General features: G+C 42.3%; 1 protein-coding gene across 1 annotated transcript in view; it reads right to left on the bottom strand.

Annotated features, from left to right (window-relative positions):
- LOC119848814 (tetraspanin-15-like) overlaps nt 1-27,135 on the bottom strand; it is a 219,348-nt gene that overhangs the window by 178,811 nt on the left and 13,402 nt on the right. Inside the window, exon 3 of the mRNA XM_038385056.2 lies at nt 969-1,154. Coding sequence (XP_038240984.1) covers nt 969-1,154 — 186 coding nt within the window. The remainder of the gene's footprint in view (nt 1-968; nt 1,155-27,135) is intronic.

Below are 27,135 nucleotides of genomic sequence, written 5' to 3'. Positions count from 1 at the left end.
TTCTATCCAGCAGATGAGAGTGGTGCATGTATTTGCACACACCCTTGTGTGTCAGTTCACTGCAACATGTTTAGGAAATGAAAACGCAAAACTCTGTTGAGGGTGGGAAAAAAAAGAATTCCAAGACTAGATAAAAGCATTTGTAGCAAAGGAAAAGGTAGTTTGGAGAGCACATGTGTGGGATTCCCCTATCCTCCCCACCTGTTTCTAATAAACTTTTAATTAAATGAATAGCTGCCACTGCCCTGTGGGAAAGATTTTGCCTTGAAAGACTATTCTCCAGCACGATGAATCTCCACAAGCAAGAGTCAAGTGTCATGCTTCCATTTCTACCTGAATGCACTATGAACTGTTGATAAAATAATAAATTTTATTAATAATAAAATAGTATATAAATATCTGCCACAACACATGGGCTCAGTTTCCTACTCCAGCCCTTCAAACCTATCTAACTCAAGTCACAACACCGTGCCATGCATCAAACATTTATAAAGTGGTGCTACCATTGACTTTTTTGTGTTAATCAATGGAGCAACATTGAGTCCTACGAATCTGTAGCTAACGGACAAATACACTCTTTGCTCAGACCAACAGTCATTAGGCCAGGCAATGGATTTGCAAAGACACATGGTCACCAATCAGTTGCCCCCTAGGAGTATTTTGAAAGGCCTCCACGATGTAAAACTGAGTTAATCATACAGCTTCAGTTAAATAGGTTCATTGGAAAGAACTTTTATGAATGAAATACTCCACACTAGGTCAGGCTTTCTCTAGTCCACCTTCTCCCACAAAGAAGAATCCATGCCACAGGCAGATGAGGGAAAACCTATTCAAGTTTTTTTTTTAAAAGCCGGCTCCACTATAGGTTCAGGGAGATCCTGGAATGTTAAGTGCCTCACACCCTTCAGCTTGTAAAACATGGGACAATGACTCCACAGTGTAGAACAAGAAGGGTATAAAGCTCTTACCATCTTCAGCAGTGTCCTGTTGTCTCTGAGGGACCCAATCATTCCAATAAAGGAAACAGCAAACATTGTGATGCCCAGCAGAAGGAGAACCACAGCTGGAGCTAGGAAGATCCCTTCCAAGGTTCTGTGCTTCTGTCTTTCCACTTCCGCATAGATGCCGATGCACAGTATCCCCAAGCCGATTATCTGCAATAGAAATACATACATCATGTCAGACTCAAGGGCTGCAACAGGGTTGCTATAAAACAAAACCAGTTCTTATATGGAGAGAGAGAAGGATGAGATGATTTGGAGTTAAACTCACCAGGGGCCAGGTCTGATCTCATTTTCACCAGCATATCACAAGGGATGGTTAGAAAACTTGGTTTGCCATGGTAGCCACCCAGCACTGGGGATCAAAAGTTCGAGTGAAATGCTTTGGCTCTGCTGTGGGTACCATAGCAAAGTGAATTCAGCATTAGTGGTATATCAAGGCTAACTCCATTGAAGTAAATGAAGTTCTATCTGGGTGGAAAGCAGCGAGATCAGAATGATCAGGCCTCTGAACTTCTATTAAAAAGATCTGTCTCAGCTTGGACCCTCATAACCCAGCCCGCAAACTCTGCATGTTTGAAATACAAACTCTGATCTGACTTTTGCAAATGGTCTCTATCTTTCTAGTGAGCCAAGCAAACAAAAATACTCTAGACGTAAATGCATCCCAAACATTATGTACTTTGAAATGTGAACCCAAAGATTGTAGCTTCCACCCCTCAATACCTGTGGAAAGTGAAACACCCAGTGACAGCCTGAATTAGAGAGGGATGACAAGGTATGGAAAACCAGCAGAGGAGCCAGTGTTTTACTCTCCTTTGCTCATTGGGAGCTGATGCGCCGTGCTAGCTTTTTGTTCTCTAGCTTATGTGAGATATTGGAGCAGCACTTCTGAGTGAAAAGGTTCCTTATTGTTTCTACTGAAGTGACAAGGCATTATGTAAAGGATGGAACAGAAGGTGAATGGAAATGAAATTTAAAAATTAGACAGCAAAGACGAGTTAGCTCTCTGAAGGCTGTAGCAGCTTGGTCTGCAACAGTGACTTTTTAATATGTACTGTAACTCTCTGGACTCAAGAGCAAACACTTGCTGAGCAACCCCTAATGCCTCTGACTTCAACAGGATCAGCAGATGCTCAGGACCTTTGAAAATTATGCCATTAGTGCTCAACATGTTCACTTGCCATTTTACTCAGTTTGGATGTGATAAATTACTTTACTATTCAGCATTTCACTGTCTTACCCTAAAAAGCGCAACTGCTGCTGGAAATAGCAGTTCTAGAGGTTGTGCTCTACTTTCTAAGTCAGTAGTGACACAACTCCCCAGCATGGATACAGTACTGGACAAGATACTGGATGGGAATCAAGAGATATGGCTTCTATTCCCAGATCTGCCACTGACCAACGTGACTTGGGGCAAGTTGCTTCTCTTATGTTACCAGCATACATAAAGAGAAGTTAGATAAAAACATAAAATTCTCTTTCAAGCAGGTGCCAACATAATACAATTTTATTTCTTGGAATCCAGAATCCTAACACACAAGAACCAAAAATAGGAGGGTGAAAGGAAAGGAGGCTGCTCTATAAGGTCAAGAGACACAGTTCACGGCCATTTGCTCAAGCTTGGCTCAATTGCCACAAGACCCAGTCCCAGATCACTTGCTTCCCTACAGACCCTCCTAGCTTGCAAGCAGGACCAGGAAATCCCTTACACTTAAAGTCATAAGTAATTTTAAGACCGTTTTCAGTATACTACAACTTTCCTTCTCTGTGCTTCCATTTCCTCTTCTAATCCCTTTGTCTGTCTTATGTGTTTAAATTCTAAGATGTCTGGAGCATGAATTGTCTCATGGAGTGTTGGTATAGTGACTGGCAGAAAAGGGGCCCTAAACTTGGTTGGGACTTCTAGGCTTTGTTATAATACAAGCCAGCAATAACCACAACCATCACCCACAGTGTGCAATCATCTTTCAGATAGCCTTAAAAATCAAGGTCCTGCCCATTAGATTATTACGGGGAGCTCTGGCTGCTCAGCATTTCTAAAAAACCAGGCCCTGGCCAGCCCAGGTATCCATACATTAAGGCTGCCAAAGCCAGTGTCCACTTCTGAAACTATTTTTTTTAACCTTAACCTCTCCAAGCTTGTTACACTGGCTATACAACAGGGTAGCACTTGCATATCCCACAGGGCTGTTGTGATGCTTACTTAAATGATTTGTGTCCATAAAGAGTACTGAGATCTTCGGATGAAGGCATGATATACATGGGCTCATTACTAAAGATGCAGAATCTAAATCTTCTCAAAATATAGCAAAGAATGGTTAAGAGTCAAACATTGTATGTGTTCTCAAGTCTAGCTTCTGTTTCTCAGGGGGTTGTCTGTAATTCTTAGGAATCATTCTACCATATACACAGTTTATTAAAAGGATCTTGCATGATTCTCATAAGGGACACTTGAATTTACCTACTAAACTAGACTTGCTTTGGTTTCCTATCAGTCGAAGATGTTTAGTGTCTAATATTCATTATATACTAGTGCCAATCAGCAGCAATTCCACTTAAGACAATGAAATTACAACAGTGTAAAGCTAGTTAAATGAGATCTGAATCAGACCCCATGTCTCTTTTCCTTAACCTGCTCCAAACGGGCAGTCTCTTAGTCTATGTACTAGAGAACAGGAAATAATACAAACATGAGGCAGCATGATCCAGTGGATCAGATATTGAACAGAGAGTGTAAATAACCTGGAATCTGTTCCTAGCATGTGCTGCATGACCCCGAGGAAGTCATGTCTCCACGTGCCTCAATTTCACTATTTATAAATTAAGTTAACAATACTTATTCACGACTCGAAAGTTCTTTGAGATCTATGGTTGTAAAGCACTATACAAGAGCTTCCTATTAAGACAGTCTTCCCTCCTCGACCACTTTGAGATGGCTCTAATTTAAAAAGAGAACACAACATTTCTACAGGTTTCAGAGCAGCAGCCGTATTAGTCTGTATCCGCAAAAAGAAAAAGGAGTACTTGTGGCACCTTAGAGACTAACAAATTTATTTGAGCATAAGTTTTCGTGAGTTACAGCTCACTTCATCAGATGCATGCAACATTTCTACAAAACAGTTTCCTAACAAGGGAAGGCTTAAAACTCTACATCTAAGAATAAGCTGTTGCACACATACTGATACAGATAAAGTTGATGGGTGACAATTGAAGCTGGCAATTAGTTCTGAAGCGCTTCACGTTGTCAAACGCCGGTTTGTTTTATGCACGTCAACTATGCAGCACCACGGCTCTGCAGAAATGGAAGTGGAAGAGAACTGATTACTTCTCAGCAAGCTTCCAGCTGACATCTGAAAAGGTTAGCAAGAAAACCCAAGGTGCATTCAGCCTTATCCACGCTTCATGCTTCCACAAACACTGCAGGAAACAGTAGTTTCCAGCCCTTTCAGTTTCCTTCTCTGCTATAAAGAGTTATGGGGGATTTGAAATCCTTGAAATCTTGTGCGAAATATCCAGTGGCAGTCTGCGAGAATCAGGTGAATGCATGAGGAAGGAACATTCAAACTACTGTAAACATTAAAACTACTATGATTCTATGATTTAATAATTCAGAAGAACCCTAATCTCCAAAGACGAGAGAAACCTAACTTCCCTGTCTGCCATAGACTCCTGTTCCCCTTGTGCCTCCACACTAGCAGGGTGCATTTCAGCATCTTTGGTCAGGGAGGTAGGGAGAGAAGGCGGGTGAGAGAGAGAGAGAGAGAGACTGGTGCTCGGGCTATTTAGGTTCAATTCCTGGCTCTGCCATGGGTTTCCTGTGTGGTCTTACGCAAATACTCAGTTCCCCATGTGTAAAATCAGGATGAAACACTCTGCAAACTCTCTGAGGCAGGGACTCTTACTAACTGTATATACAGCATCTAGCACAATAAGTCTCTGATCTCATTTGTGGCCTGTAGTTCCTATTGTCACATTACTGCTTTATAAAGTGCTTGTGTTGCCCTCTGGAAAGGAAAGTGCTCCTTATTTTATTGATACAAATTTCTTGGACACTAATCACACTAATCACCATAATATCAATATAACAATACAGAAATGCAATTTCATATTGCACAAGTGAAAACTCAGCTCTCTACCTTTGCGTAGCAAGTATTTCAGTGACATGACTTTGCCTTTCCAAGCTAGCTATACTGTTTCACTGCTTCCGTCCTAACCATTTCATTCAATTTCTCCAGCGTTTTCATCCTAATTTATGTTGATATGTCAATCCTTAACTTTCATCTATCTTCAGTCCTTGCTCTTTTCTGGAGTTTTTTAAATTGTAGTCAAATTATTTCTGAAACATAATTAACATCTGGTTTATGTCCATCAATCACTATCTACCTTCAGGCTACTAATTTTTCATTGTTAAAAGAAAACTAAATCTAAAGAAAAGTGAGGGTTTTACTCATGATACTTTTAGTTATTTAAAATCGAACTGGCAGAAATCATTCTGATAAAGTGCCATTAATCATTATTTTATCTTTAGATTCTACTGGGCACTAGGGCTAAGTTTGGCTTAAAGTTACTTTAAATCTTAGCTGGTGTTCCAGACAATACACCAAGATTTGGGCAACCAAGGAAAAAACAAGTCCTCCTTGATCAGTTTCTCTTTTGTTCCTAATCTTTGTGTCACTGTTTGAAGTTGATGAGCCCTGAACACTTATTGTTTTTTTAATTAATGAGTATGTCATAATGAATTATGAAACAGTTCAATGACACCTGTATGTATATAAGATTTTGAAGCTGGTTCAAGATTTGGCTGCTCAGGTGCTCTAGCAAGAAAATCTTGACTTCCATTAATAATTGAAAGCTTGTGAAACTGCCAAAGCAGGACCAAAGGAAGTACACCCAATGTGCGACACTACCCATGAATGTAAACCCAAGCGGGTGTTTGGCACGTGGGCACCTGCATTTTGCATGCTTATGTAAAAGTGACCCTTCTGGGACTAAGGTTAACATGGTATTTCTGAAGCAAGGTTTGTTCTAAGCATATTCCAAAGTGTGGGGCTGCTCAGGGACTCTCACACTTTAAAAAAAAAATTTAGATGATGCTGGCTTCAGAATAAGAGATGGGCAAAAAATTCTGGGTGAATTTTTTTTCCCAAAAATGCAGATTTGGGGCAACAGCTGTTTTGTGAATTCATGTCAATTTTTCCAATCTATTTTGGTAACAAACAAAATACAAAGACAAATACATTTCCTTTTTTATTCAAAATGTCTTTTCATTTAGAAATTTACTTCAATTTTATTAAAAATAAAAAACATTTTTAAAACAGCTAAATATCAGAAATGCTTCATTACGTGCCAAACTAATTATTTTTTAATTTTTTTGCAGTGCCAGTGAACCAAAAAACCAGCTATTTGCATAGCTCTAATTGTAAGCAACTTTCCCCATAAGAACACAGAACCCCTCACTGACCTCCAGTGATGGACTACAGGACCCCCAATATCTATCTACTCCCCCTTGTAACTGATTAAAGCTGACTCCCTGCGGTGGTGCTCACTCACCCCTAGAGCACCCACTTGCATCAGTGCAGTATGTTGCCACTATCCTTGGCTTCAGCACTTCGTGCTGACTATCTGTCTCTGGCCCTGGATCTTCTGTGGCTCAGCCCAAGTCACCTAAGTTCAGACCCTTGGGCTACTGAAGTCTTCTCTTCTTTGCTTACATCAAAGCAGGAAAAGTGTCATTGAGTCTGATTATATTGCACATGGCAGTGAATGTCCCAGCCCAGAGAGACAGACTCACCCTGGCAGGGCTCCAAGTAGCACAGTTCAGTCTCTCACGCCCACTTGACCCACTGGATCCAAGCTCGGGTGGCTAGCGTGTGTCTCCACTGGCACCATCATGTCCTCATAGCCAGTTTTAGCATGCTAGCTGATCAGAGGCCATTTGTTAGAGTCTACTGAATCAAACAGAACTTGAGTTTGGCTCCAGCAGCCTGATGCTAACAGGTATTTAAGAGTGCATCCACTCAGCCTCTTCCTATCACCCCCGCGCTGTGGAATGGGCTCCCACAGCACCAGCACAATGCAATGGGATGTAGTATCTACATAACGATTCAAAACGTCGTCATATCATAACATACTCTCTGTAAGCGGGTGGGACTCACCCCTGCGGCGCCTCCTGCTGGTGTCCTGGGCATTAGCTCTACTTCCAGCCTTGGAGCGCTCTCTGCAGGCCGGTGTCCCGCTTACGCCAGGCCCCCCCGTGTCTCTCCCGGTGCTCCTTGTACGCCGGGGTGCTGCCCCCGGCTTGCTACCTCACTTGCAGGGTCTCTCCTCCCTGGGGAACCCCCACCCCCTATCCCTACCTCGCCTCAGTCGTAGGCTACTGCCAGTCACTACCTAGCCCCCGCACCCTGGGGCAGGCTGCAGGGTGAGCCCCTCATCCCAGGCAAGGCTGGGTTTGGACCTGCTGCCTCTGTCTAACCTTGGGCTGTCCCCTGCCACCCCAGGACCCTGTTGGGCCTAATACTAGGCTGCAGCCTGGGGCTTTCCTGGCTGGAGCTCCCCCAGCTCCTCAGGCCCTTCCCCAGCCCTGCTCCAATCCAGGTGCTCTGCTCAGGTCCCTGCAGCCAGATCCCTCCCTCTCAGAAGCTAGAGGGAGTCTTTTTAGCTTCAGCTCAGCAGCCCCTTTATAGGGTCAGCTGAGTCCGTCTGGCTCCCAATCAGCCCAGCCTAAGGCTCCCAGCCCCGGCCCTCTCAGGGCTGGCTTTTAACCCCTTTGGGCCGGGAGCGGGTGACCACCCTGCTACACTCTCCTATCTCAGAGGAAGTATTGTGAGTCTTATTTGATATTGAAGTGCTTTGAGATCCGGATGAAAGGCATGATGCAGGGGAGGAAAGCTATTACAGCTGGCAATAAACACATTCAAGTCCAGCTTTCTTTACATTGCCCAAATTAAAGAGAGACCTGCATCTCTCATGTGGACCCCAAGAAACTGCAACCTTTTATTCCAAGCACGGCAATGGAGCAAAGGAATCAGAGTTGGCAAATATTGAACTAATATGCTGCGGAAAAATCTTGAAGAAGTGCTTCTTCCCATCAAACACCAGTTTAATTTCATTTTGTAAAAGGTCAGCCATTTGAACCAAGCAGCAGCAGACGCTTTCTGAGTGAAATACAGCCTTCTCCGTCTCTCGCTTTCTCTGTGCATGGACAGCACTGCATCATCAGACGCTTCCCATTTTAAACACTTCTGAGCACTCACTTTCAAAGTTTTTTTCCTCCACCGTCAATTGAGATTGTGCCAATCATATCTGCTCACTCTATTTGTTTGAGTTTAATTTTAGTTCCGAGGAGAACAATTGGTTTCAACACTTTGATGGCTAGTATGTCATTGTTCCAGATCTGGTCTAGCTCCGCCTGCTGGACACTGCTTTGAAGGGATCCAAAGGCTGAATCCCACATGCCCTTCCCTTGCTGGAGCTGTATTATCGGGGAACCTGCAGTCCAATTGCCTAGGTGCTGATATTAGTGCTATCTCCTACAGGCCTCACCACCAGCATGTTCCCCAGAATCCCATGGAAGACCTGAGCCTTCTAGGTTACAGCTTACTCTTCAGGGGCACGTGGTGGTGAAAGTAAATAGACACAGGGTTAGCAAAAGGTTTCAGAGTAGCAGCCGTGTTAGTCTGTATTCGCAAAAAGAAAAGGAGTACTTGTGGCACCTTAGAGACTAACAAATTTATTAGAGCATTAGGGTTAGCAAAAGGTTTCTAACTCAATGATTCTTTGCTCAGGAGATAAAGCAACAGAGGAAACAGAGGAAGGAACAGAGGAAGAGGAAAAGAGAAAAGAGGAAACAGAACATTTAGAAAACAAACTCCCTGAATGCAATGCCACTCACTGTATCTCACCTTTCCCTAGGGCATCAGCCTGTGTTCAGGTTTCCTCCTCTCCCCCAAATCAGCCTTCCCTTAGCATGAACTGATGAAAGTGGCCAAAGGCTCTGAATAGAACAGCGCATGCCCTGTTATAGCCGCCAATCTCCTCTGTCATGTGAGCTTCAGGTCAGTCTCAACAGATGAGCACAAATTCCCATTAGCTAACTCCATTGCCAGACAACCTCTCCCCTGCAAAACTATTTCTGGTGGGTGGGAGTCAGTCTTTAGTTTAGAGTGCTGCTATTTGAATGAAGGACCATCAAGGTTAAACGACTCACTCTTGTTAGCCCTGTGCCTCTCTCTACCCTTTGGAATTCCAGTCTACCATGGGCCCTCAAAAAAAATTCAACAGCAGTAAAGTTATTTCCATGGAGTCACTTTAATCTTTATTAACTTTTTCAAAGATGCCTAAGAGATTAGAGCAGTTCCCTTACAGAATTCATACTGCTTCTTATCCATGTCTTGTACTAGCCTATTCTCAATTTCACTTGGTTTTCCCTATTTTCAAGGTGAGGCTCACCAATCTATAATTATGGAACTACAGATACGAGAAGTTTCAAGTCCCTGAACTGGGTTAAATAGATATTAAGAGCCTATCATGTAGACTTTCCTTCAGCTATATTGGTAGTTGTTACACAGGCAGGTGTTTGCACGTGAACTGAAAGGGAGGGAAGGTTACAAAATGGCAGCAGGCTAAAAACCAGAAAAACAATTGGAGATGGATTTCCTTTCTCTGAAATAGAATAAGCTTTTTGCAGGGCAGTGGAGTTTTCTAGGCTATGTAAGCAAGGGTTTGTGGTTGTATAGGATCCAATAGCACTTCTTGGAAGAGTAGCGATGTTCAAGGCAATCCTAATACACTGAGCAAATTCCCATTTGGATAATTATATACTGCCTGACTAAAATCCCCTCTAGTCTGAATTGACCAGAGCAGTGGCTTTTCACCTCTTCCCTCTGGACCTTGGACAACGTATCTGAATTCATGACAACTGTCCCAGACATTTCAAACTGTACATTCAACTACTATGAAGGGAAGAAAGCTTACAGAAAACAAAACAAAACAAAACAGAAATTCAGTGCACATTACAATAGGAAAGCATGAAAATGTAGTAAACTGGTGATTTACAAAAACGTTACCATTATGTTTTTCCCCTACACAAACAGCAAATATATACACTTTCAATCCAGATAGAATAGTTTAGACTGAAGGAAAAACAACAACAAACGAAAGCAAAGTCTCCCAGAGAGAGCGCAGTGTGCTACCCAGCAATGGCCTGTAACAATTCTGCCTCTAAATAACTGTCTCTCTCTTTAGAAAGCAAAGTCCTTGATATGTATACATGCAGTGCATAGCAAATAAAAGTATAACAGTAACAGACCCACATTCGTTGACAAGTCAAATCTTAACACCTTCACACACACAAGTACAATCACTGAACGCACAGGCACGTGGGCCAATTTGATTTCACAAGTGTGTGTGAGTATTTACTGGATTGGGGATTAGTTTATTTTAAACCAATCCAAGGCAGTATGTACTGAAAAAATTGTTGGATCAGTTAAAAATTGATCCAATATATTCAATGTTCCTTAAATCAGTAAAGACACTTTCTGAAACAATAACTTGGTTGCATTGCCATGGTAACAACTATCAAATGATACATCGAATGCCTTGGTAACACATATGTCTTTCCTGAGGAAATCAACAGTGTTCCTCACATCTAATCTGAATTTGATCCTTCTATAATTTAACTTGCACACAGGCCTCATTCTGTGCTGGGTGTGCCTGTCTACCTGCCTGCAGATACATGCAAATATATCAGTAACTCAGTATTCCACGATATTGGTAGAAAAACCAATAGCACTTGCTCTTCTTGCTTTCCGCTCACATCACCATCTCTGACTATTTTTATTATAATCTTTCCTGTATGACACAGGATAAACAGCTAAATTTACCAACCTTTCTGCAATATCCCCCTCCCTATAATTACAAAAAGAAATGACTGATAGAACTACAAATACTTTAGTCCAAGGCAACTGGGAATTTAAGGACCACCAACTGTGCCAACTAACTTAAGGACAGTCGGTGTTTAGGCTAAATGTGTTTTCAAGTTAGATTTAAACCTCTTGAGGGGCTCAGAACTAGCAATGCAGGAAGTTTCATAATTACAGACTGGCGAGTAGAACTGATAAACTCCCCGGCAACGCTTTTTTGATGGAAGATTACTTTTTGACAAAATGGAAGTTTTTTGGGAAAAAAATGCATTCCCGATGAAAAGCTGAGTTTCTGTTTAAAACAGAAAAGGGGTGAGGAAGGTTAATTTTGTCAACATTTTAGTTGGGGGGGGGGTCTTTGCCAAACCCAACAAAATTTCAAAGAAAATTGACAAAACTAAAGAAATATTTTTTAACAAAAAATGGGGAGAAACTATTTCTCAATTGGCTACAATAGCAAGTCCTTTGAACCATGCATTCTGACTAAGCCAGCCCTAGGGTATTAGAGCAGTTTTCAGAATTACTGTCAAAATATCCCAGTGGATAAGAGAAGTGTTCACAACCAAATTCAAAACCACACTAACCTCCCATTAGATTCAGGGTTTTGTTACAAACTAATCAGCAAATCTCAGACCTTCAAAATATTGGCTAAAATCCATAAGCCGTTCAAACAGAGACAGGACCAAGCTACAACATTCCTATCTTGATTTGAGTCCTAATTTTTAACCACCTGCTTTCCCCAAAGTGTAAGGGCATGTGTGGTCAGATTCAGGTTTCCGGTTTCTATAAGAACTTTCCATTCTCCTCTTTGATTAATCCTTAGCAGATAGAAATCAATATATTCCTCTCCTTTTCCCTCCTTGCCCTGCCATTATCCCCCACACCTCCCTTTTCATTCCTTTGCCTTTATAGCCCTTCCACCCCCATTATCCCTTTACTTTTGGAAAGATTAAATGAAATAAAAATAATAATTAAGGGGAAATATAAGAAATATAAATACGTACCCACTGGAAGAGCGATCCATGCTATTGTGCAGCAACTACTTACAAAATAGCAACTTTGGAACAGCAGCTGTTTGGCACTGCCATATTTAAAGGGAGAGCACCAGAAAGACAGGATGGAGAAAAGTATTTAGAGAGAAAAACTTCAGTGGAGCAGGTTAAAGACCAGAAGATCACTCGGGAAGGCATTACATGATCCAGCATCTTTGAATAAGCACGATATAATATGTGTGTGTAACTTTGCTGGCCGGCTGCAAGCAAGCCTGCTGGTTTTGCTTTTAGAGCTGAGGTTCTCAACCTTTTTCTTTCTGAGACCCCTCCCAACATACTATACAAACTCCATGGCTCACCTGTGCCACAAAAACTGTTTTCTGCATATAAAAGCCAGGGCCTGCATTAGGGAGTAGCAAGGAGGGCAATTGCCTGGGAACCGTGAAGCTAAGTTCCTCAGACTTCAGCATCAGCCCCTGATGGTGGGGCTCGGGGCCCTTCGTGGCGGACCTTCGGCTTTCTGTTCTGGGCCCTAGCGAGTCTAATGCCAGCCATGCTTGCAAGCCCTCCTGAAACCTGCTCGCAGCCCCCCAGGGGTCCCTGGACCCCTGGTTGAGAACCACTGTTCTAGAGGAAGGATCTCTCTGGAATCATACAAGGTTTTTTACCACTCCTGCTCCAATTATGTGAGTTGCACACTGTTCTCTCAGCTGGGCTGCTTCTATGCTACCTCTTAGGGAGTCCTTAGGGCCTGATTCTGCTTTCTGGTGTAAGCCCTTGAAAGCTTATGCTCTAATACACTTGTTAGTCTCTAAGGTGCCACAAGTACTCTTGTTCTTTTTGCAGTCAATAGTTACATAACCAAAAGTGAGAGCAGGTTCAGGCTCCACCATTCTGATTGGGGAGTGGTTTTACATTCTCTTTGCATAGATGTAAGATATCTCCACCAGGCACAGGGCTTCAGAGGCCCTATCTACACTAGGAGCACTTTACCCACATAAGTATGCCGGTATACTATACCAGCAAAGCACTCCAAGTGTGGATGCAGCGTATATCGGCAAAATTCCTGTACAGCTTATTCCCGCTGCCCCCAACCTCCAGAGAAGTAAACTACACCAGCAAAAGCCAGCTTTGCTAGTTCATAAGTACAACTGCACTAGGGGTTTTGTCGGCACAGCTATATGCAAATACAGAAGAAGTGGGGCCGCTTAACACTGTGGATGGAGTGGAGGTTAAAGATAAATCTAGGCATGGCCCAATATCTAAACAAATACTTTGCCTCAGTCTTTAATAAGACTAAACAGGATCTTAGGGATCTTAGCATGACAAATGGGAATGAGGATATGGAGGTAGATATTACCATATCTGAGGTAGAAGCAAAACTGAAATAGCTTAATGGGACTAAATCGGGGGGCCCAGATAACCTTCATCCAAGAATATTAAAGGAATTGGCACCTGAAATTGCAAGCCCATTAGCAAGAATTTTTAATGAATCTGTAAACTCAGGAGTAGTACCGAATGATTGGAGAATTGCTAATATAGTTCCTATTTTTAAGAAAGGGAAAAAAAGTGATCCGGGTAACTACAGGCCTGTTAGTTTGACATCTGTAATATGCAAGGTCCTGGAAAAAATGTTGAAGGAGAAATTAGTTAAGGACATTGAAGTCAATGGTAAATGGGACAAAATACAACATGGTTTTACAAAAGGTAGATCATGCCAAACCAACCTAATCTCTTTTTTTGAAAAAGTAACAGATTATTTAGATAAAGGAAACGCAGTGGATCTAATTTACCTAGATTTCAGTAAGGCATTTGATACCGTGCCACATGGGGAATTATTGGTTAAATTGGAGAAGATGGGGATCAATATGAACATCAAAAGGTGGATAAGGAATTGGTTAAAGGGGAGACTGCAACGGGTCCTACTGAAAGGCGAACTGTCAGGCTGGAGGGAGGTTACCAGTAGAGTTCCTCAGGGATCGGTTTTGGGACCAATCTTATCTAATCTTTTTATTACTGACCTTGGCACAAAAAGTGGGAGTGTGCTAATAAAGTTTGCAGATGATACAAAGCTGCGAGGTATTGTCAATTCGGAGAAGGATCGGGATATTATACAGGAAGATCTGGATGACCTTGTAAACTGGAGTAATAGTAATAGGATGAAATTTAATAGTGAGAAATCTACGGTTATGCATTTAGGGATTAATAACAAGAATTTTAGTTATAAGTTGGGGACGCCTCAATTAGAAGTAATGGAAGAGGAGAAGGACCTTGGAGTATTGGTTGATCATAGGATGACTATGAGCTGCCAAGGTGATATGGCTGCGAAAAAAGCTAATGCGGTTTTGGGATGCATCAGGAGAGGCATTTGGGATAAGGAGGTTTTAGTACCATTATACAAGGCACTGGTGAGACCTCACCTAGAATACTGTGTGCAGTTCTGGTCTCCCATGTTTAAAAAGGATGAATTCAAACTGGAGCAGGTACAGAGAAGGGCTACTAGGATGATCCGAGGAATGGAAAACTTGTCTTATGAAAGGAGACTTAAGGAGCTTGGCTTGTTTAGCCTAACTAAAAGAAGGTTGAGGGGAGATATGATTGCTCTCTATAAATATATCAGAGGGATAAATACAGGAGAGTGAGAGGAATTATTTCAGCTCAGCACCAATGTGGACACAAGAACAAATGGGTATAAAATGGCCACCAGGAAGTTTAGACTTGAAATTAGATGAAGGTTTCTAACCATCAGAGGAGTGAAGTTTTGGAATAGCCTTCCAAGGGAAGCAGTGGGGGCAAAAGATCTATTTGGTTTTAAGATTCTACTCGATAAGTTTATGGAGGAGATGGTATGATGGGATAATGGGATTTTGGTAAGTAATTGATCTTTACATATTCAGGGTAAATAGGCCTAATCCCCTGAGATGGGATATTAGATGGATGGGATCTGAGTTACCCAGGAAAGAATTTTCTGTAGTATCTGGCTGGTGAATCTTGCCCATATGCTCAGGGTTTAGCTGATCGCCATATTTGGGGTCGGGAAGGAATTTTCCTCCAGGGCAGATTGGAGAGGCCCTGGAGATTTTTCGCCTTCCTCTGTAGCATGGGGCATGGGTGACTTGAGGGAGGCTTCTCTGCTCCTTGAAGTCTTTAAACCATGATTTGAAGACTTCAATAGCTCAGACATAGGTGAGGATTTTCGTAGGAGAGGGTGGGTGAGATTCTGTGGCCTGCGCTGTGCAGGAGGTCAGACTAGATGATAAGAATGGTCCCTTCTGACCTTAGTATCTATGAATCTATATCAGTGAGGGAACACGCCTCTTCACATCCCAACCAACACTGCCAGCAGACATGGTGAGAAAGTCAGGCCTTGTGTATAGTTTTCAGGATCAATTCTGAACACTTCCAGCAAGCACACTGAATACGAGTAGTTTGCCAAGTGGTCCTCCTTCCCTCCTTAGTCATGGAAAGCGTCTTTGTTTACATGGAAAAAACAAATGGCCTAAGTCTCAGGGAACCTGTGAGCAGCCCCCCAGGGTGCAATATTTATCAGAGGCTGGAGAGAGATGGGAGCACCTTGTTAAAGTATTGCCAGTCACTACTGACATCAAACCAGGTGAAACTTGGTGGCAGCAGCTGACATGCTGAAGTCTTGAATTCCTTTGAACTCAAGCAGCAGGAAAAGTTTGCACAATCCACACTGCAAAGAAAACCTGCAGTTGACTCCCTGACTCTGGGTTCTATCACTGGGGTTTTTTCTGTGGGAATTTGATTAGTGCCAATGCTTTTGATTCACAGTGGCACAAATATTCTCTGCCACCCACTTTTAATTACTTGGCAACACGTATAATAGAGTTTGCTGGTAAATCCTCTGTAATTACATAGTAATTTCCTAATGGTCTCCTTTTCAGCAGCCTGTAATTACTGCAGGCCCTGCACTGCATCTGAGGGAACACAGGCAAACCTGCATTTACCCTGTAATGAGATGGTAAGTACCCAGTTACTACATGGCAATAGCCATACAATTCAATGATCAACATTCACAAAAGGTTAAGTCAAGAGATAGCAACAGAGGGGGAAGGACAGAAGGGAATGGCCTTGCGGTTAAGGCACTGGACTGGGATTCCCAGCTCTGCCACAAGACCCCCGTTATGACTTTGGATAAGTTATTTAACATTTCTGTGCCTTGACTCCCTTCTGAAAACTGGGGGATAATATGTCCCTTTCTCACCGGGGTATTACCACGTTAATGAAGTTTGTTCTGTAAAACCGTGCCTATGCTAAGTGGTTGCATCTGTCTCTAACCTGATATAATGATAGGAATAATAATAATAAAAAAAAGGTGTAGGCCAACCCTAAGACAGTTGCTGAACTTACACTTTTAACAGCCAAGACAGACCAAAGGTTAAGAGGAAAAGGGAATAATGTACAGACAACGTGAACTGAGAGATAGGCAGCAAGGTCAAGTTAGTTCCTCAGTGTCTGTTTAGTTTCAGTGTTTATTTTTGATTTGGGATGGAGTTTTGCTAAGCAGAGATAAAGGAAGAGAGAGGGGGAGGGCCTGGGAGGAAGGAAAAAAGGGGGGGTCAGAAGGGGAAACATGTAGGGCAGGTGGAGAGCAGGTGAACTGAAGAGACTAGGTAGGAGGGAACTGGAGCAAACAGCCAATCAGCATAGGGGAGAGAAAATCACAGTGAACTGAAAAAAATCACAGGTTTCAGAGTAGCAGCCGTGTTAGTCTGTATTTGCAAAAAGAAAAGGAGTACTTGTGGCACCTTAGAGACTAACAAATTTATTAGAGCGTAAGCTTTCGTGAGCTACAGCTCACTTCATCGGATGCATGGGGTACTGATGCCATCATCAGGGTCAGCTGCTTGTTTCTGAATGTACCCTTTGAGCAGTTTCTTTCTTCTCTGCGCTCACATGTAGGGCTGAAACTCTCTGTAAAAGAATTTCCTCATTCTGAGTGACATTGACAACAACAGCCCTCAACATGTCAGACTAGAGGAACATTTGCAAGAACAGTGTGCACTGCCATTAGCCGCGCAGTAACAGCCCCACGGATTTAAAGGCTTCAGCCTCCACTCTGTCAGTGTTTGTCACCCCTCTCCCATCTTAAATGTCTTTGGGATGTCTACACTGCAACCAAGAGGTGGGACTGCGGCATGTGTAGACATACAGGAGTTAGCTTTGATATAGCTCTCTTGAACAACAGTAGCAGTGAAGCTGTGGCAACACAGGCTAGTCACCCAAGTGCATACCCATGGTCCCAAGCAAGCTGCCTATGCTGTCATTGTTTTACTACAATTATTTGAGTTAGCTAGACCAAAGCTAGCTTGTGTCTGTCTACATAGGGGGATCAGATAGCAACTGTGAAAAAATTGTACAGGGGGTGTGGGGTAATAGGCACCTATATAAGAAAAAGTCCTCAAAAACAGGACTGTCCCTATAAAAACAGGACATCTGGTCACCCTATGTCAGGGTTTCCTCTGGGGTACAGATGTGGGGACCCACATGAAAGACCCCCTAAGCTTATTTCTACCAGCTTAGGTTAAAACTTCCCAAGGCACAAATCCCTTCTTGTCCTTGGATATTATTCACCAAGTGAGTTAGACAAAGATTCAAGGAAAAGAACCACTTGGAGTTCCTGTTCCCCAAATTATCCCCCCCGCCCCCCCCCCGCAGCCCCTTCACCCACTTTCCTGGGAAGGCTTGAGAATAATATCCTCACCAATTGGTATAGGTAAGCACAGACCAAATCCTTGGGTTTCTAGGACACTAAAAACAAACAAAACTTTATTATAAAGAAAAAAAAGTAAAAAACACCTCCGTAAAATCAGGATGGAAGGTAATTTTATAGGATAATAAAATTCAAAACACAGAGGATTCCCCTCTATGCAAAACTTTAAAGTTACAAAAAACAGGGCTAAACCTCACTCTTAGCACAGGGAAAATTCACAAGCTAAAACAAAAGATACTCCAACGCATTTCCTTGCTATTACTTACTATTTCTGTAAGTTAGATGTATCATTCAGTAGGAGCTAGATTACTTGCTTGGTCTCTCTCTTTGTCTCCCGAGAGAACGAACACCCAAAGCCCAAAACAAAAACCTTCCCCCGCAGATTTTAAAGTATCTTCTCCTCTTATTGGTCCTTTCGGTCAGGTGCCAACCAGGTTATCTGAGCTTCTTAACCTTTTACAGGTAAAGGAGGGATTTTATGCTACCCTTAGCTGTATGTTTATGACACCCTATAGTTACACGTACTGCAGTCACACATTTGATTGCAGTGTAGATAAACCCTTTACCTTGCAAGGCAACAAACACCCTCAATTCCTCGTAACACACCATTAGATTTACTATGGGCCTGCTCCGAAGCCCACCGAATTCGATGGGAAGACTATCATTGACTTTCAAGGTCTTTAGATCAGGCCCTAGACTCAGAGCATGTCTGACATCAAACCAAGACAAGGGCACTCAAGGGCACCTTGCAAGATTGGGCCTTAATTCCCTTTCAAAGAGACTCATGTGCATCTGCTTTATTTCCCATCTGCTCTGTTCATTTCAGATCAGAATATTCAGTTTGAATTGCTGGATTTTTCATGTCAATACAAGTCATTGGGACTCACAATCCCAAAGGCAAGAAATTAGCTACACAAGACTTAAATTGCTTGCTATCATTTTAGCATTTCAGAATTGCAATGAGACTTTGGGGGTGGAAAGCAGCAAAGACTAGAAGTTCTGACAGGTTGCACCATGTTGTGACATGTTTTTGCACATCACACTAGAATCTGCTGTGACAGAAAGTGCTAACACAGCCTGATGTTGCATGAGCCATGAGAAATGAAACTCTGGATTTTAGGAACACTGACAGTCTAAAAAACACTTTTCTCTAGGTTACAATGAGCTGCATGTCTGCTGAAACTTTTTCCACTTCTCTCTAAACTTGTTATTTGGGAGGACTGTGGGGAAATAAATTATATCCTTATGATACCTTCTCCGTAAATTTCTCCATACAGATGTATGGAAAAACAACAGTTTTGTTCATAACCAATGCTCAGAAAAGCAAAATGGATTATTTCCCCTTTTTTATGAGCATGTGAAAAGGGTAGAAATGACTGTCACAGTGACGATGTAGGAATTACATTGTGAAACTCCTCATGAGCAAATACATAGAACAAAAGAACCTCCATAACAGGTTGGATCAATGGACCATCTATTCCAGTAACTTGCCTTGGATGTCTGCCAGCATCAAATGTTTCAGAGAAAGTGTAAATTCCCCAAATTATCAGGCAATAACTAATCTATAGGAGAAGTTTTTTTCCTAATCTCAAGTAACAAGCAAGAAGGTTTTTATGCAAAAGCATGACAGCTGATAGCCTTTATAATTTGTATTCTAGCTAGTGCAATTGTGAGTGATGGTCTTATTTTTCATAGAAATATCCATCCTCTTCTTGACTCTTTGTAAAATCTTTGCATCAATATCTCCAGGCAGCAAGCTCCACAGGCTAATTCACACTCCCCCGACACAGACTTTGGATGCAGGGCCAGATTTTCAAAAGTGAGCCTCTTATTTGCACTCAAAATGTGCTGCTTCAGAGGAAGAAATTGCCTTCATCCCTCCTGTAGAAAGTATTATGCATACAGACAGGTTTCAGAGTAGCAGCCATGTTAGTCTGTATTCGCAAAAAGAAAAGGAGTACTTGTGGTACCTTAGAGACTAACAAATTTATTAGAGCATAAGCTTTCGTGAGCTACAGCTCACTTCATCGGATGAAGTGAGCTGTAGCTCACGAAAGCTTATTCTCTAATAAATTTGTTAGTCTCTAAGGTGCCACAAGTACTCCTTTTCTTATTATGCATACAGTCAGTTTTGAAATGCTTTCCTTGGACTGGAAAGGAAATTCCTATCTACCCCTTCCCATGCAGTTCTCCATTTACACCCCAGGGCATGAGATTTCATGGCCTTTTATTTTTGTATACACCCCCTGTTTCCTGATAGAGCTGGCTATTTCAAACTTTCAAGGATCTTTAATACTTTCCTTTTATCTGCTCATTAACACTTCACAATAGCACTTCTCTCCAATTTAGTCTTATGAAGCAGCAATTAGCTTTCAGGCTAAGTTCACCAGGGATCCAGCTCTCTAAACCCCACTGCCTTTGAGAGATGCTGTTCTTTAACCTGTCACTTAGACTGGATATTGGTGTCATGGGGCTATTTCCTCTCAGGAAGGCAACCATGCATAATTGTCTACAGGAGAAAAAGTCATAGACATGCATTTGGGGCAATCCTCACCCAGTGAATTTAAGAGAAGAATGTAATTTGAAAATGGAAATTTATTCTCCTACCAACTAAGCCTTGATCAGCAGGGCTTCTGATGATGCATAATCACCCAGGTGATCACGTATGGTAGCTCCGGAATTGTGCAAAGCATGTTCCAAACACATAAAGACAGCCCATGCTACATTTAGTGATAAAGGCAGAGCCTCTCTTCTGCTGGACATGAGTAATGTAAAGTTCAAGGACCCGGGGTCCATGTTCTAGAGGTTGAAACTTGCAAAGCAAGACCTGGAAGCTCTGTGTGACCCCTGCAGTTTAGTGACAAAACTCAAGGAAAGGAAATGCATAATGGGAGAAAGCTGGTACATAAATAAGAGCACAAGCTAGGGCATCATTCAAAACATCTTTGAGGAAGAGAAGCAACTCAGTTCAGGGACAAACTGCTGTATTCAGATGAGTAAATGAGATGTGAATGAGAAGCCAATAATTCATCGCTTTCAGAAACATCAATGCGTCATGATGATGATAGCTTCAAGGCCACATAGCTCTTCACAGAAAAATCAGATTATTCTGAAAAGCTAAATCCATATCAGGAGAGGGGTTCGTATATGTGCCCTGACTTCCTGAATAATTTCTGACTGGGGTGAGGGAGATGATGTGGAAACATCCCTCTGGTCTCAGCTTCTGTTCCATGTGGGTGTTACTTATGGTGGGTGAACCTCAAAGGGTGGGAGCTGGGGTTGGATAAGACCCCACAAGTTTGGATACTTATCTGAACTCTAAGACTCTCATGAATCTGTAAAATTTGGATGAAAATCTCACAAGAGGAAGTTCCTACTGGGGCCTAAATTGCAAAATTCAAATCTGGATTTCAATCCCTCTGCCTAAAATTTTGGACTTTCTAGACCTAAGGTTCAGATTTATTACTTGTCAACCAAGATTTTTGGTAGCTCATGCTTCTAACTGAGTTAGAAATACTGTAAAGCCAGCTTCTGCCGACTAGAATTTCTGCACTTCTAGAAACAGAAATGCCCAAATACAACAAAAATAGAATGGGATGTCTGTAGTGTATATCTGGAGTGTGTGCATCACAAAGCCTTGGCTGGGATGATTTAGTTGGTGTTAGTCCTACTTTGAGCAGGGGATTGAACTAGATAACCTCCTGAGATCTCTCCCAACCCTAGTCTTCTATGATTCTATGATATGGAATCTGGCAGGACATGTGTGGAAATTAACCTAACTTTTCAGAACTTAGTTAATTTTCCATTCTAAAAGAGGGCTACCATCAGGTATTGATAGAGAATTCTTATTTCCCTCCAGATCCAAACCACACTATTTTTTAATATTGCAAACTAAAAACCAATAATCTTGACATGTATCCAGTTTGCTGAAACCTACTACAATTGAATCTTCCTAACTGGTGCATCCCATTGGAAATAAATGTGCCAATTAAAAATGTTTTTATCAGAGATCTATAGGAACATAATCCATTGGGAAATGGTCACTTTTAAAAAAATTGCAGGGAAAAGACAAATGAGTCCAGTAAAACATTGACAAGTACAATTGATCATGGTACTGAGCCATTGTGTCATCCAGCAATGACCCCGTCAGATGACCATGTGATATATGAGCGCTCAGAAGTGAACCAGATGAAATAGAAGTGGTATGAATTTTCTCAGCTCAAAACCAAGGAGATTGTTTGCACAAACCTCTGAAAAACACACAGCTTTGTCTATTATCCCTTAAAAAAAAAAAAGAAAAGAAAAAAGAAAGGGAAAAATCTATAAGGCCGAAATCTGTTGTAATTCATACCCTGTGTATCCTGAGTGACTTCAGTCGGATTTGAATATGGAAACTTCAGAACAATTGAATCTGCTTGGCAGAACAAAAATGACAATCCTTTGTCCTTCTAGCAGATACTTACTCTGAAGATCTCAAAGAGCTTTAAGAATAAAGACTCGCAACCATCATGGGAAATAGGGAAGTACTGTATTCCTTTTACAAATAAGGACATGAATCTGAACCTCAGTGACCTATGGCTTCAGCATAAGCCAACCGCTGAACCACAAACAGAAGAAGCCAGGGGTCCTCACTTTGTAACCCTGATTACTAGGCTATTCGGTGCCTCAGAATCCCTTGATAAGCTCCCAACTTCAACAGTCTAAGCATAAACTTCCACCATTCTGCACTTCATCTAATTTCAACACTCTCTCTCTCCACTCTCTGCAGAAAAGTTTCTCATTACTTTTAAGATACTTCTTGAGCTAGACAGCTGAGAATAGTACTATTTTATAGGCCCTCACTGAAATCCCCTTCTGCTACACCCGAAATGCAATAATACAGCTGAAAGGAAATCCAACTGCTATTGTGATGCAGTAGAATGGGGAAAGTATTTACAGCTATTCAGTCAAGAATGTAGGAGGTGGAAATACATTGACAAATCCTAAGGTAGTCAGCTTTGTTAACTCTTTAACCCTTCAACAAAGCTTCAGCATATAAGCATTCTGAAGAGTGGAACCTGACATCAGATTGGTATGTTCCAAGAGAATAGGTATCAAGGATAACCTCACATAAGATAGAAATTGAGAAAGACTAAACAGACCCTATCTAATTATGATGTAGGGTGATCTTATATCAATAATCTAGTGTTATTTTCCAGTCCTGCCTCAATCCTTTCCCTAGACTATTCCAGATGAAATATTCCTGATACACAGCACCAAGTTCCCTTTACATCATTTCACCCCATGTGCCTTAAGGTCGGCTTACACTGTAGAAATCTTTACACTGGTAAGCGTCATAGCGAAAGCCCAGTTTAAAGTGACCTGACCCAGATTTGCCGAGCCAGTTTCAGGACCACCTGAACAGGAACACCAACTTTCCTGCAGCTATCACAGTGCTCTGCTCCTAATAGACCTGCCTTCCTGGGGTATGTCTACACTGCAACTAAAAAACCCATGGCTGGCCCCCTTGAGATAAGGGGCTACAACTAAGGGGCTGTTTAACTGCAGTCAAGATGTTCGGGGACCCTGCAAGGGGGGAGGCAGGGAGCCCTCCACAGCCCTGCTGTCACGGGAGTGAGTAGACACCCCTGGGCAAGACTATGAGGTGGAAGAAGAGCCCCCGGTTGTGGGGGAGGCCACCCTGCTGCTGAATGGCTCCTGTCCTTTTGATTACCCAAGCTCCCAGTTACCCAAAGAAAATCTGTGTCCCCCCTCCAGTTATTTGGATAATCAGGAGTGGACCATATTCAAAACTAGCTGTACATATAGCATGGTTGTTTAGAAGTTAGAAAACAGTCTCAGACTTAACCCACCATCAGGTTTTTGTCTTGTTTTTCTGGTACCATTCTGTGCCATCCTTATCTTTGTCAGGGATATCACAGTTCCAGTGCCAGTGGGTCACGAAAGTATCTCCCAAACTGTCCCAGGACAAACTACTCATGTACCTTGTCTCTGACAGGTTTTGTATTTGCCCATGCCAAGAACTGAATTCAGCTTTGCAAAGTGTTATGAGATATACCTTAGCATGCATGAACAGGAGTAAGCATTCTCGGGACTGCATAACACAATTCAGTTATCACAACTACCCAAACATTCATATCCGATAGAATATATACAATATTAATACCATATACATTAAAGTAGTGTGCACTACACTAACATATCACATTAGCTAACAAGTCTGACCTCCTGTGTAACATAGGGCACTAAGTTCCATCCAGATATCCCTATATCTCAATGATTTTTTCAACTGCTGGAAATGGCCCACCCCGATTCTCACTATAAAAGGTTTTCCCCTCACCCCCCACTCTCCTGCTGGTAATAGTTCACCTTACCTGATCACTCTTGTTACAATGTGTATGGTAACACTCATTGTTTCATGTTCTCTGTGTATATAAAATCTCCCCACTGTATTTTCCATTGCATGCATCCGATGAAGTGAGCTGTAGCTCATGAAAGCTTATGCTCAAATAAATTTGTTAGTCTCTAAGGTGCCACAAGTCCTCCTTTTATTTTAATCCTCAGGAGACTACATTACTTTGTGCCAAGGACAGAGAACAGGAGAGACCGAGATGCTGCCAATACCCAAGACTGCTGAAATGACAGGGAATTGATCAAGGAAGCCCAGCAGGTGATCCACGCCCCATATTGCAGGGAAAGTGAAAAATTACTACTAAGGACTCTGCCCATCTGGAAATGGCCGACATCTACCTTGACTGCATTGGCCTTGTTAGCATTACAAAAGTAATTTTCCCTCTCTTGATATTCAGCCCTTCTTGTCAACTGTTGAGAATAGGCCACTTCCACCTTAATTGAATTGGCCTCGTTAGCACTGACAGCCCCCCCACACTTGGTAAGGTAACTCCCATCTTTTCATGTGCTATATATATACACATATTTACTGCTTACTGTATTTTTCACTCCATGCATTTGATGAAGTGGGTTTTAGCCCATGAAAGCTTATGCCCAATTAAAATTGTTAGTCTCTAAGGTGCCACAAGGATTCCTCATTGTTTTTTCTTTGTTTTGGTTTTCACCAAGAAGGTTGGTGGTGATTGGACATCTAATGTAGTTAACGCCAGTGAAAATGAGGTAGGATCAGAAGAGACTAAAATAGGGAAAGAACAAGTTAAAAATTACTTGGACAAATTAGATGTCTTCAAGTCACCAGGGCCTGATGAAATGCATCGTAGAATACTCAAGAAGCTGACTGAGGAGATATCTGAGCCATTAGCGATTATCTTTGACAAAAAGAAAAGGAGTACTTGTGGCACCTTACAGACTAACAAATTTATTTGAGCATAAGCTTTCGTGAGCTACAGCTCACTTCATCGGATGCATTTGGTGAAAAATACAGTTGGGAGCTTTATATACACACACAGAGAACATGAAACAATGGGTTTTATCATACACACTGTAAGGAGAGTTTTCAGAGTAGCAGCTGTGTTAGTCTGTATTCGCAAAAACAAAAGGAGTACTTGTGGCACCTTAGAGACTAACATATTTATTAGAGCATAAGCTTTCGTGAGCTACAGCTCACTTCATCAAATGCATCCGATGAAGTGAGCTGTAGCTCACGAAAGCTTATGCTCTAATAAATTTGTTAGTCTCTAAGGTGCCACAAGTACTCCTTTTCTTTTTGTAAGGAGAGTGATCACTTAAGATGAGCCCTCATCAGCAGCAGGGGGGGTAAAGGAGGAAAACCTTTCATGGTGACAAGCAAGGTACGCTATTTCCAGCAGTTAACAAGAACATCTGAGGAACAGTGGGGGGTGGGTTGGGGGGGAGAAATAACATAGAGAAACAGTTTTACTTTGTGTAATGACTCATCCATTCCCAGTCTCTATTCAAGCCTAAGTTAATTGTATCCAGTTTGCAAATTAATTCCAATTCAGCAGTCTCTCCTTGGAGTCTGTTTCTGAAGTTTTTTTGTTGAAGGATAGCCACCCTCAGGTCTGTAATTGAGTGACCGGAGAGATTGAAGTGTTGTCCAACTGGTTTTTGAATGTTATAATTCTTGACGTCTGATTTCTGTCCATTTATTCTTTTATGTAGAGACTATCCAGTTTGACCAATGTACATGGCAGAGGGGCATTGCTGGCCATGATGGCATATATCACATTGGTAGATGCGCAGGTGAACGAGCCTCTGATAGTGTGGCTGATGTGATTAGGCCCTATGATGGTGTCCCCTGAATAGATATGTGGACAGAGTTGGCAACGGGCTTTGTTGCAAGGATAGATTCCTGGGTTAGTGGTTCCGTTGTGTGGTGTGTGGTTGCTGGTGAGTATTTGCTTCAGGTTGGGGGGCTGTCTGTAAGCAAGGACTGGTCTGTCTCCCAAGATCTGTGAGAGTGATGGGTCGTCCTTCAGGATAGGTTGTAGATCCTTGATGATGCGTTGGAGAGGTTTTAGTTGGGGGCTGAAGGTGATGGCTAGTGGCGTTCTGTTATTTTCTTAGTTGGGCCTGTCCTGTAGTAGGTGACTTCTGGGTACTCTTCTGGCTCTGTCAGTCTGTTTCTTCACTTCAGCAGGTGGGTATTGTAGTTGTAAGAATGCATGATAGAGATCTTGTAGGTGTTTGTCTCTGTCTGAGGGGTTGGAGCAAATGCGGTTATTATCGTAGAGCTTGGCTGTAGACAATGGATCATGTGGTATGATCTGGATGAAAGCTAGAGGCATGTAGGTAGGAATAGCGGTCAGTAGGTTTCCGATATAGGGTGGTGTTTATGTGACCATCGCTTATTAGCACCGTAGTGTCCAGGAAGTGGATCTCTTGTGAGGACTGGTCCAGGCTGAGGTTGATGGTGGGATGGAAATTGTTGAAATCATGGTGGAATTCCTCAAGGGCTTCTTTTCCATGGGTCCAGATGATGAAGATGTCATCAATGTAGCACAAGTAGAGTAGGGGCATTAGGGAACGAGAGCTGAGGAAGCGTTGTTGTAAGTCAGCCATAAAAATGTTGGCATACTGTGGGGCCATGCGGGTACCCATCACAGTGCCGCTGATTTGAAGGTATACACTGTCCCCAAATTTGAAATAGCTATGGGTGAGGACAAAGTCAAAGTTCAGCCACCAGGTTAGCCGTGACATTATCGAGGATACTGTTCCTGACGGCTTGTAGTCCATCTGTGTGTGGAATGGTGGTGTAGGGGGCTTCTACATCCATAGTGGCTAGGATGGTGTTTTTAGGAAGATCACCAATGGACTGTAGTTTCCTCAGGAAGTCAGTGGTGTCTCGAAGATAGCTGGGAGTGCTGGTAACATAGGGCCTGAGGAGGGAGTCTACATAGCTGACAATCCTGCTGTCAGGGTGCCAATGCCTGAGATGATGGGGTGTCCAGGATTTCCAGGTTTATGGATCTTGGGTAGCAGATAGAATATCCCAGGTCGGGGTTCTAGGAGTGTGTCTGTGCGGATTTGTTCTTGTGCTTTTTCAG

Source organism: Dermochelys coriacea, chromosome 26 (assembly GCF_009764565.3).
Source record: "Dermochelys coriacea isolate rDerCor1 chromosome 26, rDerCor1.pri.v4, whole genome shotgun sequence".
In the NCBI taxonomy this organism is placed as follows: Eukaryota; Metazoa; Chordata; order Testudines; family Dermochelyidae; genus Dermochelys; species Dermochelys coriacea.
Note: the sequence above shows the minus strand (reverse complement) of the source record. Positions and strands in the feature narration are given on the sequence as shown.